Source organism: Ambystoma mexicanum, chromosome 7p (assembly GCF_040938575.1).
Source record: "Ambystoma mexicanum isolate Mex_15411 chromosome 7p, UKY_AmexF1_1, whole genome shotgun sequence".
In the NCBI taxonomy this organism is placed as follows: domain Eukaryota; kingdom Metazoa; phylum Chordata; class Amphibia; order Caudata; family Ambystomatidae; genus Ambystoma; species Ambystoma mexicanum.
In genome coordinates this window covers 164866727-164880569 of record NC_090939.1, presented here as the reverse complement: position 1 = coordinate 164880569, position 13843 = coordinate 164866727, and the positions used below count along the sequence as shown (strand labels likewise).

The following is a 13843-nucleotide window of genomic DNA, read 5'->3' as shown; positions in this document are numbered from 1 at the left end:
GTACAGCCAATGTAAGTAACTCTAATTTTCACAGTACACAACATTTACAATATTGCTACCATAACAAGGTATCTTATCCCGGCATATGCCAGCATAGCACTTTAACACACTGGCCCTCATTACGACCCTTGCGGAAATCGCGGTGCTAAATGCACCGCGGAGCACGGCGGAAAGCTGCCGATAGCGCCATGGAGGTTGGCGGATTTTCCGCCCCATGCCGACCTTGGCGGGGCGGTAAATCCCCATTCCCCATTTTACCCTTCCCCATTCCCATTTTTGCCCCATAGGGTATAATGGGAGTGGGGAAGGCGTTAATTGCGCCACCGCAAAATACGGTGGCGTAATTAACATCAAGGTCCCGTAGCGCCATGGATTTCTCCGCCCGGAAAAACCAGGCGGAAAACGTTCCATGGCGCTACGGGAACTCGTAGTAGGGCGGACGGGTCCGCCGCGAATAACGCTGGCGTAAACCCACTCCGCCAGGGTCGTAATGAGGGCCACTGTTTTGCATTCAGTGCCAAGCTATGTCATCACCAACCAGCAACAGCTTGTCTTGAAGTCAGCACCAGTACACCATCCTGATGCTGCCATTGCCTGACCGTCGCTTGACATGTGTGCATGCATGTATTCATACACATGCACACCCTCACACATTCCTAGAGGCACACAGGTATCCGGCCATTCACAAACACACACACACTCATACATACACACCTGGTCCCTCACTCTTGTTGTGTGCATGGCCTTGTGCTCAATCTCTTCTCCACACACAGCAAAAGTTATCAGGGAATGAACTTGATTGATATGATATGATATGGCATTTATAATGCGTCTGCACACAAGTGTTTCTAGACGTGAAAAGACAAGGAGGGGCAAACAAAGGGAGAACTAAAAAACGATCTTACTAGGCCTTGTGTCATTCAGATCACGCACGTGCGGGGAAGATGGAAGGGGAGTGGTGCCAGAGGGAGGCAGAGGGGGAAGTGCAGTGAACTCACAAGTGCAGCCAGCGGGTGGCTCATAAGTGCAGAGAGAAGGGACTGCCCCTTCCCTCCGTGAGTCCTTATGAAGACATCAGGAGAGCATGTAAACAGATGCCCTTTTGTGCTGTGCTTCCTTGCTCCCCCTATCGCTTGCAGTGACAGAGGCCAAAAGACCTATATATGGTTCAGTATCCTGAATGAGGGCCCGCCGGGCTTCCGAACTGCAGTGCTGGGCATGACATGGACATGATGGCCAGTGCACAAAGGGAGAGGCAGCTCGGCAGCACCCATTAGGCACTGGCCACCAGAGGGCCCGGGCGAGGAATCTAGCATATGGGAACAGCCACGGATGTCATGGCCAGTGTCGATTATGCAGTCACTTCCTGTTTGTTTCACCTTCATTTTTTCAGAATGATTCTACCTTCACTGACCTTTCCCCAAGTACATAACAATGTAAACACACTTATTTTTTTTTAAATGATTATTTTTTTAATGAATTGGCTAAAGAACGTTAGCCTTAACTGAACACACAGTGCCTTAGAATTAAAACAGAAAAAACATCACATCGCAAAATAATCCTCCCAAAAACTAAACACTAGATAAATCGCCATTGCATATTGGAAAGAGGTCATCAAAAGATTCCTAAAATCTTTAAAAAAAAATCATAATCAATACCATCGATGTACACAATACATGCATTCCTCCTAAAAACGAATGAATTCATCATTGCATAAAAGAAAGAAACTATCAGATAAGGGAGGTAGAACTCATCAATTATCCCTGAGATCACCTGTCTTTGAGCGAATTCAGGCCTGCCATCCCTAAATGTTTGAATAAGGCAATTGACAATGTTGCTTCATTGCTGCTCACTATCCTCAGGCAAACATCACCTGTGGATAACCAAGAAACATTGTGGGGGTATTTGCTGAAAGGCGCAACTCTTGCGTTATCCAAGGTTGGGCATGTCTGTTCAATGTGTTCTCTAGTCTGAATTATATGTGTCTCTTTACACAGTGAGCAGAACCTCAGTTTAGGATCTCTGTTGGAGTGGATATATGCAATTCCTCTGGTCAGAATAACATTGAGTCTGAACCAGAGGAATTGCGTCCTCCAATATGGATTGGAGAACCTAAACAAATACTTTGGCAAGGTCCCATAGTAAGACTAGTGTACAGCCAATGAGATCGCATTTTTGCTATAGTGTTCATCCAATCACATGCACAAAGTAATTGCTTAACTTTTACCGAATTAGAAAAGAAAAGATCAGTACACGAATTACACCCTTCCAATATGGATTCTGCAAACAGACAAAAGCAACCAATAGGATTTGCACGGTCTCTGGAAACAACGTCAACATGCAAGTCAATAAGAGGAGAGCCCCTGGGAGGATCAAGAGCGTTCCAAGTGACCTGGAAGATATTGCATATTTCCTTTTGCTACAATCTCAGCCAATCTCTTTCTAAAAGAGAGATTCCATCCAACACAGTGTTCCAAACCGTACATTGTGCGCGTCCTCTACAAGCCTGCCCTCGAATTTGCACGTTTTGAAGATGTCAGAGGCAGGGCTTTCACTGTTTATTGCACCTAACTCTCTAACCTATTATCTACACATATTTATAACATGACTGTGCATCCTAGGTTCTGAAGGGGTATTGACTCCGGGCTCTTTTCCTTAATAACAGTTTCCTGAAATCATGTATCTGCTACCTCGTCACCAGGCCATCCGTTGTGCTTCTTAGGCCAACTAATCGATGCTTAATAAGAACAATAAATTAAACTAATCTAACGAAACGCGATGTAAACAAACTGTGTACACCCCCCCCCGTGATTCTTGCCCTACTCTCTTTAATTGATAGGATTTGTATCGGTGGATTTCTCTACATCGTTTGATTTGTCAATATTGGATGCTTCTAATAACACCTACATCTCCTTTCGGGAGAACTCTGATTGCTCAGGTGAGCCCTAGCAAAGTTGGTGCAAGGAAGGATCGACCTTTGATTCGTTTTGCTCCAAGCCTCGGTGCCGTCAGACAGGTCATCTTCGGCTGAGTCCCACCAACATGTTCGGGTGAAGTTCCAGGAGGGTAAGCGATGAAGTGACCTAGAACATATTCACCTTCCTCTTAATATATTTCTGGGGCCTGGACCATGAAGGAGACTATCTGGGCAGCGCCGCCGCACATTTTGGGGTCTGGTGGTCCAAGGGGTAGAGTTGGTCATGTCTTTTACCATGCTAAATTCATGGCATGCCCTTTGGCGGAAGTTGGCTTTTTACAATGTACGGTCCCACTTGCTCCCTATAACCAGTGCAAACATCAATGTTTAACAGCTTAGGTCTATGGGGTTTCTTCCAGGTAAGGTCTTTTAGGAGGGCAGTCGCTTTTACCTTGTGTTTCAAGCTCGTGTATGGCCATGGCGAGGAGGAGTAACGCCAGGGCAGATCACCCTTGAGAAGCAACTTCGGCACATCAATAGGCTGGATACAATCCCTCTGCCAGGAATCCACCATCCAAACCAGGGCTAAAGTCAAGGGTACACACAGGTGGACAGAGTCCACCCACTTTCTTCAGAGGGTGGATTCCGTCCCCCCCAGCTAAAATGAAATGCATTGAAAGACTAAATTGAATTTATGAGTTAAAGCCGACCTCAGGGATTGACCGTAGTCATCAGGTTTGTAGGCCAGACACTTCACCCCTGCACTATATAACATGATGAACATTAACAAACAACTAAAGGTGAAATGTCCCATTTCGGTACTACATGTTCCAGTGAAAACACATGTTTTGGTTCGTGGAGCTTAAAACATGCACACCTTCTAACGTTTTCAAATACACTATTAGAAGAAAATATCCTCTCTTGGTTTTGCGTGTGTGTTGATTTTATGAAAGGCAAATGCCATTCGTCCTGTGCAATTTGGCTGGTTATACAAAGTCAATTTCATGAAATTTGCATATTTTACCTTGATATGCTAATTTATGGGGACGTCACATCCCATTCCATTTGTTGATGAGTCCCCCCACTTTTAGTTTTAGGACTTGACCCCTGATCCAAACACATGCACATTGCAGAGGAAAACATATGTAAAACGATACAAAAGCGGACCTGCAAGTCCTCCCGAAATTGTGCCCTTTATTCAAACACCGTTGTGTATTTGATTGGAAAATGAAAGGGTCTGGCTAAGACTTCTTATGTTGAATGGTGTTTTGTAGGGTGCTCAGACATCTGTTATCCCAATAATCAATACGTTGGCTCTATCGTGAAGGGTTTCTTTATTTGGCTGCCACGTGTGACTCCTTTAATTCATTTTATACAAATTCTTTGCTTCTAAATGTACTCAATAATGGAACTTTCTTTGATAGCTAGACCAGTTCTTCTAAATTACATGCATCAATAATGTGCAATTTAATCAGTGATGAAGTCATTGCTGAAATTCCAATGCATACATTACATTGTGGCCTAATGGCCTTAGTACGAGTGTGGCTGTAATTTGGTGGTAAATCACTGTAATTACCGCAAAAGTCGGTCAGTGTTACTGCAACTCGGTTCCCTGGACAGGATTATGAGTGGTGGGAATGCAGGGCAAATCGCTATTTTTGGACTCCAGGGCACTCAATGGCAATTTTGGCAGAATTATTGCAAGCAGTAATTCCACCGTGGTAATTCTTCCGATTTTGGAGGTAAAGTGGGGGATTCATCTCCAGCATTTTGCTGAAGGTGAAAGCCCCACTTCTCCTCTAAACTTGAAATTTGTTGCTGCAGTTAGAACTGCAGTAATTCCATTATTTCCCAAAAAATGGCAGCATTGGAATTACCGCAATGCTATAGTGGGGCTCCATGCGTATTTTTTGGAGATGTCTTGTATTTTGATTTCAATCCTATGCTTTTTCTGGAGTTGAATCCTCCACTCTGCCTCTCAATTCTGAATTTGGCAGTGCGGTAGAAACGTTAGTAATTCTGTTAATGCCAGAAAAGTGGTGGTAGTGGAATTACCGCCACTTTTTTTAAGCTTCCTTGTATTTTGATTGCAAATGGAGGGGAGGGTAAGGAGCATCGGAGGGTAGCTCAGCGGTAACGTTGCTCGTCTTGGAAGCAAGACAAGACAATGCGGAGAAATACAGGTTCCATCCCCCGGTCCATGCTTAGGAATATCTGTGGGGTATTCAGCGAGTTATGATATGATATGATATGGCATTTGTAACGCGCCTATACACAAGTGTTTCATGACACAAAATAACGAGTTATGATTATTATAAATAATTGGGAAGAGTAATTATGGATTCAAACTGTGCTTTGTGCCTGACTATGGGAGAGCAGGACGAGTACACACTCAGGACCAAGTGACACAATGCATAATTGCATGCATCATTCAAGCTCTGATCCGTGAAAAATCTAAACATGCAACATCTCACCTGTTTCCTTAATAATCACCCAATGTTTTTTGTTTCAGAATGTTTCTAATGGCATGGCTCAACTGTAGAAGGTCAGGCGGAAACACCTCAACACAACGACTTCCAGCCAACTCGACACGACTTCAATAAAAATAATTTGATGAAATATTTCGATACTGTACACGCCCTCTCTGGTCTTCCACAACATTAAAGGAGTAAAATAAACAATTAGGTCTCTCTGCTGGGTCTTGGATTCTATACATAGGGGCTCTAAAGCAATATTGGTGTATATTTGTAAGCATCATTTTTGCATTAGTATGACACTATTCAATAAAAACTTACAATAACATTGGTCCATGAATTTGAAAAGAAGAGACGTATTTAGTTAACGATGTGAATAATGTCATACATAATGAACGGAAGGGTCATGTGACCAACAGTATATAAAACAATAAAATTGCACTATGAGTGAAACAGTAAACATGACACATCTATAAGGTCTATAGGCTCTGCTTATTGTGACATAAAGCCACTCAGAAGGCAGGAAGTATCCAGTTCCAGGGGCAAATATCTAAACTGGATGAATTGGTAAATGAGGAAGGACACCTATGACTGCTGGATGGGGACCAGTATCCCCAGAACAACTGGAGACTCTTGTCTCAGCTCGTTCATATGGTCACTGCCCAATGCCTTCCCCATCCTGGAGAGCCACCTGGCGAATCCAGTTGGGCCATTCTACCCAAGGATAGGCAAGATAATCCTTGATATCTCTGAGGAAAGCCAGGACAGCATCCAGAGGTGGCTACCCTCAAGTCAAGTCAAGTCATTCTCTGAGCTTGTTAACTTCAAGATAAAAGTGTACCCTCAGAGTGGGAGGGAACACAAGAGACACCTGAATGTGAACACAGTGTCTTTGCCTCTTAGTTAAGAGGAAGCCAGTGGTCCAGCAGTCAGACCCAAAGGGAGACCTCTCAGATCGATATGGTAAGTCTCATAGTGGTGTGCCTAGGTTTTAGGGCTATGGACCCATCCCCTGAGATTACAAAGATGTGTGTATTTCATTGCATGGTTACCATGGGTAACATCATAGGAAGTGTAGATGACCAATTAAGCAAACAGGTTCAGGAATTGCCTGCCCCTTGGAATATACAACAATATCATCGATATAGACTGCTACAAATACATCTAGAAATTTTGCCAAAACTTTGTTTGTGATAAATTGAAAGGTTGCTGCCAAAAGGCATCACTTGGTATTCAAAGAGACCAAACTTCACACAAAACGCTGTGTTCAATTCATCCCCTTCTCTTACTCGTACTAGATAATAAGATCCTCGTAAATCTTCCTTCGTAAAAATGGTTGCCCCTTGGATCTGATCCAGCATTACCAAAATCAACAGTAAAGGATACTTATTTTGATAGTAACCTTATTCAGAGCCCTGTAGTCTATGCAAGTTCACAGAGTGCCCTCTTTCTTATCAATGAAAAATAGTGGCGATGCAGCTGGTGGTTATGAATGTCTAATAAAACCTTTCTCTAGATTCTCTGGAATATATTCTGTTAAGTGTTCATTTTCCTTTTAATTTAGGGCATAGATCCAACTGAATGGAATATGGGCTCCTAGGGTCCAACTCCAGGTACTGTTTCATGGGTAATTGGCCTTGAGGTTAATTGGGACCCATCTACCACTCTAACCTGTTCTACCCTTTCCTTACGAATGCATGGATCCTCATAGCTGTTACAACATTTCAATCCATGACATTTCCAGTAGCTCCCGAGTCTATCACTACCAGCTCACTTCCCTTCAAGTCCCCTTGAACAGACAAGGAAATGTTGAGGTTGATTTGAGGGACAGCCACTTGAATTGTGGTAGCCACGTGTTGAGTCTACGTGGGACTGGGAGACTGAAAGGTTTGTGGGCACCAAGAACAATTCCCAACAAAATGTGCAGACTTCCCACAATACAAACATAGGTTATTTTGTATTCGCCTATCCTTTTCTTTCTTGGACAAGGGACCCTCTCTTTCTCAGATCTTACAAAGACTCTTGTTTTCATGTCTGTATTATCGGGTTCAGCCTTGGCTCTTTCTCCTCTTACTACCACAGGCTCAGAAAAACCTCTCCTCTTCTCTACCTTTCGTTCATCTAAGCGATAGTCAACTTGCATTACTACATTCATCAGGACTTCTCAAGCGTGGGTCTGTCCACCATGGTTGCTAAGGCATGCTTTAACCCAGCCTGCAGTTCCCGATAAAATAAGGAAGACTACTTCTCCTGTGGCCACCGACTTTCCAAAACTAGCAACTTAAACTAAGTAATGTATTTCACCAGATCCTTCCCACCTTGTCTTAATTCCAAACGTTTGCCGTCAACCTCCTGAGAAAGCTGACGTCTGCCAAACAATTTCTTAAATTCAGCCTTAAATTGACCCAAATTCCTCATAATAGGATTTCCTTGAACCACTAAAAACACTGAACATGTTGTTGTCTCTCACGTGATATATGATAAAATGAAGGCTACCTTAGCCGCTTTAGTCTGGAAGGCTTGTGGCCTACACAAAAAGTCAAGCTCACATAGAGTCAGGGTGGTCTGACACCTTTTAACATCCCCCAGAAACATTCTGGTGGGGCTAAAGGCACGGGTGTCAAAACTAATCTGACTCTCTCAGCATTCCCTCCTCCTTGTTCAGCATTTTCTACCATGTCTACTCATACCAATTCTTGTGTGTCTAGTTCTACATTACCCACCTTAGGTGAGGGGATTTCTTTAGCCTGCAAATTGGTTACTCTAAGACTCAATTCCTTCAACCTTAAACATATTTCCTGACTATCTCTTCTAGGAACTCTAACCTCACATCTTATCTTTCAGAATGATCACTTCCATTTCATATTGTAGTCATAATTAGAATGTAACACAATTATCTTACTGAGTAAATCACATTATCAAAAATTAGCATAACCATGTTCGCTATTTTCTGATAGACGTTTAACATGGCAAGAAAGCCCACCTTGGGCACTCCTCTCTTACCCTTTTGACATACTCCTGTGGAAATGTTGTAGGGGACAAATAACTCCAGCGGGAGTGTGTGATTTGTATACATTTAACTGACTTTTTGGAAACATAAGAATGACAGCAGATGTTCATGTTTCACCCATTTGTGTGTGATTAAAGGGTTATAGGGTTGAATTACTAAATGCATAATACACACTGCGTTTGGTGCTCATTTCATTTTTTCCAATATTCACCATAATATTACAGTGTTTGTACACATGAATCATATACATTGGTTCTGGCAGCTGCTTGGAAGTAAGGATAGCATGGATGAGTCATCTGTTTCCATCATTGGGGTCTGAGGATGCCCTCCTTTCTGTTTGGAGAGATAATTGGCCTCATTCTAAGCTTGGTGGTAGATCAAGAGTACATTTGCTAATTTACCCAAGAATTGACTACTGTTACCTCCACTTGGTCCTGGAGGCCTTAGAACTACATGGGGATTTTTTTGCAGATTTACCATGAATGAGCGGTAATTCCACGTGGTAAATCTGGTTATTTTTGTCAGTTAGGTGGATGATTTTCCTCCAGCTTTGTGCTGGAGATGCATCCTCAAACGTACCATCAAAACCTAGAGAGCGGTGGAGCAGTAATGCAGCCAAGAAGTGGCAGTCACAGAATTGCTACCACTTTACTGCCACATTTTGCCACACTGCCATACTAGTAATGACACACACTGTTTCTTCTACAGAATCTTAGGTGTACATGCGCAGACATCATAACAGAATTATACATGAAGCATGTCCAGTTAACTCTAGACACTAAATCTGCAACTTTTGATTTCAACTTTTGAAGAGAAGAGAGCAGTCTAGTAAACCAATAGCAGAGGTCAAGACATTTTAGTTTTTATTTATCCTGCTAACGGCCATTTTGGTGGTATCTATTTGAGTTCATGAAACAATGGCCCGGAGAGGTCTCTTCAACACCAAATTCTGTCAACAATGTGCATTAAAAAGGCATGGTTGGAGTCACTAACTCAGACAATGCTCAATTCCGCCCTCCTTGGCTCAGCAAGCATAGTGCCAGAATAAGGCTGAGACACATTTGCTTTGGCTGTCCACCCTTGCTATCCCAAATCTTCAGTGCAATACTTGTAGGAACAGAGATCACATTCCAGGACTGGAACAGAGATCACATTCCAGGACTGGAACAGAGATCACATTCCAGGACTGGAACAGGGATCACATTCTAGGACTGGCTTCTACTAACTTAATGGGCAGAGAGCTAGAATGTTCACACAATCTTGGCGTTAGGATGGCCCGGGTTTCAAAATGGCCACTTACTCTAGGTATGTACTGATGTCCGTAAAGAGGAAGTTGCTAATGGTGATGATGACATGGAGGCTCTAGTGTCTAATCAGTGGTGTGCCTTTGATGACCTCACTGGTGAAATCAGATTTGACATGTTGTGCAATGTCATCCACATGCTTTGTGGAGAAGTTACATGTGAATAACTCCTTAACCAGTGCTGGGCACACATTCTGGGAGTTTGTGATTGCATGCCACTTAAGCTTTACACTTTGCAAAATGCATGAAGCGTGTAACTGAGCGTTAGTTCCCAAAAAAGAAAAAAAAAAACATATTAAACCAATTGACATTATATCATTTTGGTGGGTTTATGCTTGGATAAACAAAACAGTACCATACATTTAAATCTATTTCAACAAAGTGGGATTGGCATATTTGAGACAAATAATTATTAAATAAATTCACAAGATATTTGACTGCAACTTTTATTATTTTTTACAGAACTAGCCATACAATATTTATTGACAATTGGTAAATCACTCATAAAAATATCTTTTTTTAAATGATCAAGAGACACTGAAGCCGGGCAGGTTGATCGGATGTTCCATGTAAATGATGGTTCATGCTGATGTGGCAGCCTGGTGATGAAGCTATGCACCTAAAAGTAGGGAACAACAATGAATATGTGTGCACGTGACTAACCATCAGAATGAAATATAACTGTACAATCAAAGTTTGTTATCAGGGCATAAACGTACACCGTTCATGTGTTTTAACATGTGACAGAATATGTAACAGAGAACAAAAGCACATTTTAGACACACAGGACATGCTCTTTAGGAACACAAAACATCGGTTTATGTGCTTCTCCAAAGGAGTTCTTTCAACAATTCATAAATTGCAACTTTACTTCAGGCATCCACACATTGGAAGAAAGAGTAGGTATTCATGCATCCAGTTAGTAAGCAGGACAATTGCACACCCATTGCTTTACTATTTACTCTGTTCACCTAGGACTGCTGGTTGGACTCCTCACCCAAGAAAGACCTTTGAAGTTTGATCAAATTAATGATACACATTGTTATTTCTCTCAAATGATTGGCTGTACACCCCAACTGTTCACTTGGGCATCGCTTAGTTTGCTACCTTATGTCGCGTGTGGTGCATTTAAAATTGCCTGTTTACTGAACCTAAGTATCCATAAAGTACACAATGATAGGATATTCCATGTAAACCTCAGCACATGGAATTTCTTCTTGTTTGAGATTACACTTTTCCTGTTTTTCCCGAGGTTTGAGGTTCACTGCTTTCAAGCTCTCATCTATATATAACACAAAGAGTAAACACTTTTGACACTCTGTGCCTCATTATGAGTCCGGCGGCAGCAGTGCCGGTAATACCGGCAGTCTCCTGCTGGACTCATAGGGATTTACCGGCTCCGGACTTGCCAGAATCACCGGGGCATTACAGCCCCGGTGGTCCAGTAATTCTAGAGCCAGCATTCCGTTACTCCCCAATCCTGTGAAGTCACAACTCCACGGGAATGGGGGCAGTGTAAACACTGGCACCAATGCTGTAATGGTGGTGGTGTTTCCATGTCCGTGTGCGGCCGGTGGCGTTACACCACACGGCCACATAATTCGGAGTTAGCCGGTCCGGAAAATGGTGCCGGTACAGTTTTACCAGCACCGTTAAATCCGGACTGGCTAACTCGTAATGAGGCCCTCTGGGTTTGGCATTTGAAGAGCCAGGAGCAATACTACATAGCACTGGTCAGAGGAAAGAATTTGCGTAGATACGCAGAGTTAAGTTAAAATCAGTTATATTGTAGGTTAGAGTAGTGTTTAATCAATAATGTAGCTTACTGAGGGTTAGGGAATTACAGTGGAAGTGTGTAGGGGGTTTGTGGGCACATGATTTCTGGGTGCAGGTGGAGAACACCAATTCAGAGACCAAAGCAGCGAGAGCACTACATGTATTTTGTTGGTGTAGGAGTACACCAAAGCAGTCTTTGGCACATGTAACATTTTTCGGTTTGGGGAAGATGCCAAGCAGCTCTTAGGCACAGGTGAATTGTGTAGGTGGAGGAGCATACCAAAGCACTTTTAGGCACATGTGAATTTTGTAGGCAGGGGAGTACACTAAAGCACACTTAGGTGCACACAAATCTTGTAGGTGGGGAGAATACCAAAGCAATCTCAGTCAAATGTGAATTTTGTAGGTGTGGGAGTACAACAAAGCAGTCTTACGCAAATCTGAACATTGGAGGACAGGGAGCACACCTTAGCAGTCTTAGGCAGGCACAAATTCTGTAGGTGGTGGAGTATGTTAGAGCAATTTTGAAGGCATTGGTACACCAAAGTAGTGCTAGACACACTTGAATTGTGTTGGCGGAGCAATACTCCAAAGCATTCTTATGCAGATGTGAACTGCTGCAGGTAGCTCTGGGCAAATGTATTCTAGCAAAATCCGCTTAATCCATTTTTTTTCTGTTTGCAGTGCTAAAAAGAATGTCTATTATTCATGATTCATACTAGGTGCGAAAAAAGTAAACCCATTATATTTTACTGCACAAAAAAAAAACATGATTGCAAGCCCCATTGCCAGGAAAGGTTCCGTGGCATCACTAAGGTCCCATCATTCTTGCTTTCTTCAAGATTTTTCAATCTGCCAAATCATCATTTCAGCTCAACCCATTTCGCTGAATGAGGCGGTGACCATAGCCCCGTCTCACATACACAGCTCAGAAATGAACCCCCGAAGGCAACGTCAAGAGGAAAGAACGCCATTTAGAAAGCTTAGCCAAAGTAGCTAGCTAAAGTCACAACCACATTTTACAGGGCAAGATATTTCCTGAAGAAATGGAGCCCCCATTTGGAAAGTTGCTCAGACAATTCATGAGACCCCCAAAAACATGATGGGCATGATTATGACTTCGGCAGGATTACCTTCAGTTATACCACACGATTCATCTACCGCATGTGGTAATTATCTGGCTTCCTGGAAAGCTTTGCATGACTCCAAGCCATACAGACCTTTCTGTTATCCCGCATTCAGGAATCCTAGAGAACTCCATGGGATCCGGTAATAACCGCAAGTAGTAATTACCGGATGCGGTAATGCATGCTCTTGTGTGTGGAGGTAATTGTGTGGTTACATTGTGTGGAGGTAATTACCTCCAGAAATAAGACTTTCAAAAACAAAACTCAGAATTTGGCAGAGTGGTAAGAACCGATTATGGTAATTAGCAGATGTTTTATCACGACTATCAAACACCTAAGCAGTGTCTGTGTGCCCGGGGAACCTTTTGTGAAGACCGTAAACGCTCTTCCCTTATTAATCAGTGTGTGTGAGGTGTTTTACTTTTCTCAGGCATGTTTACACTGATTCACAGATTGCTCATTTTTGTTTTTTAACCTATGTTTTGTGATTCGGTCTCCTGTGATTGCCCGACCTATACCACATTGCTTTCCCCGGCAGTAATCATAGGTGTAATGGGGACTCAATGAAGGAGTGCAGGTATTTTGCATCAAATAAACATGTCACTGCATGCATGCACTGACTCCCAGTGACATGCCCGCTGTCTGCAATGCCCTAAGCATGCACTTGATCTGGATGCATTTGCATGGATTCTGTTTGATCAAATGGAGCGGAGGCGCTGGCGGCAGTTGGCTGCCCTCCGTGCAGCCAAGCACAGAATCCCCAGTAGCTTCCAATTTCTGGGCAAAGGTCTTTTCCAAGGAATTGTTTACTATTCCAGACTCAAATAAGCTTCTGAGTCCTCTTCCCTTAAAGATATGCTGAACTTAGTCATCAGAAAAGCGTATTTTCTCAGAGTGCTTAATTTGTGGGGATGTTTGCCAGGTCTGAGCCCGACACTTATTTCCGCACCAGCACACTCCACGTTTTATGATAGGGTGGTGCATTTACCTCCAGCACTGAGCGGGAGGTATAACCGCCACCCTGCTAGTAAAAAACTGCCACTATTACTGGCCCGGTAATACCAGTGCTGTTAATACCGGCAAATTCCCCCATGGAGTCCTACGGTACTCCATGGATTGGGGATTTACCCGCGTTTCCACCACTTGGAATCTGCCGGTAATTCCGGCACACCAATTGGCAGAAACGGTAATACAGATTACTGGTATCGTGCCATTAATGCCGACGGGATACCGGCG

At 43.0% G+C, this 13843-nt stretch overlaps 1 protein-coding gene across 1 annotated transcript in view; it reads right to left on the bottom strand.

Annotated features, from left to right (window-relative positions):
- Window positions 1–10134: 10134 nt before the first annotated feature.
- The window catches only part of LOC138525788 (trefoil factor 3-like), an 81198-nt gene continuing 77489 nt past the window's right edge, over window positions 10135–13843 (bottom strand). The window contains exon 3 of the mRNA XM_069635992.1: window positions 10135–10323. Coding sequence (XP_069492093.1) covers window positions 10316–10323 — 8 coding nt within the window. The 3' untranslated portion in view covers window positions 10135–10315. The remainder of the gene's footprint in view (window positions 10324–13843) is intronic.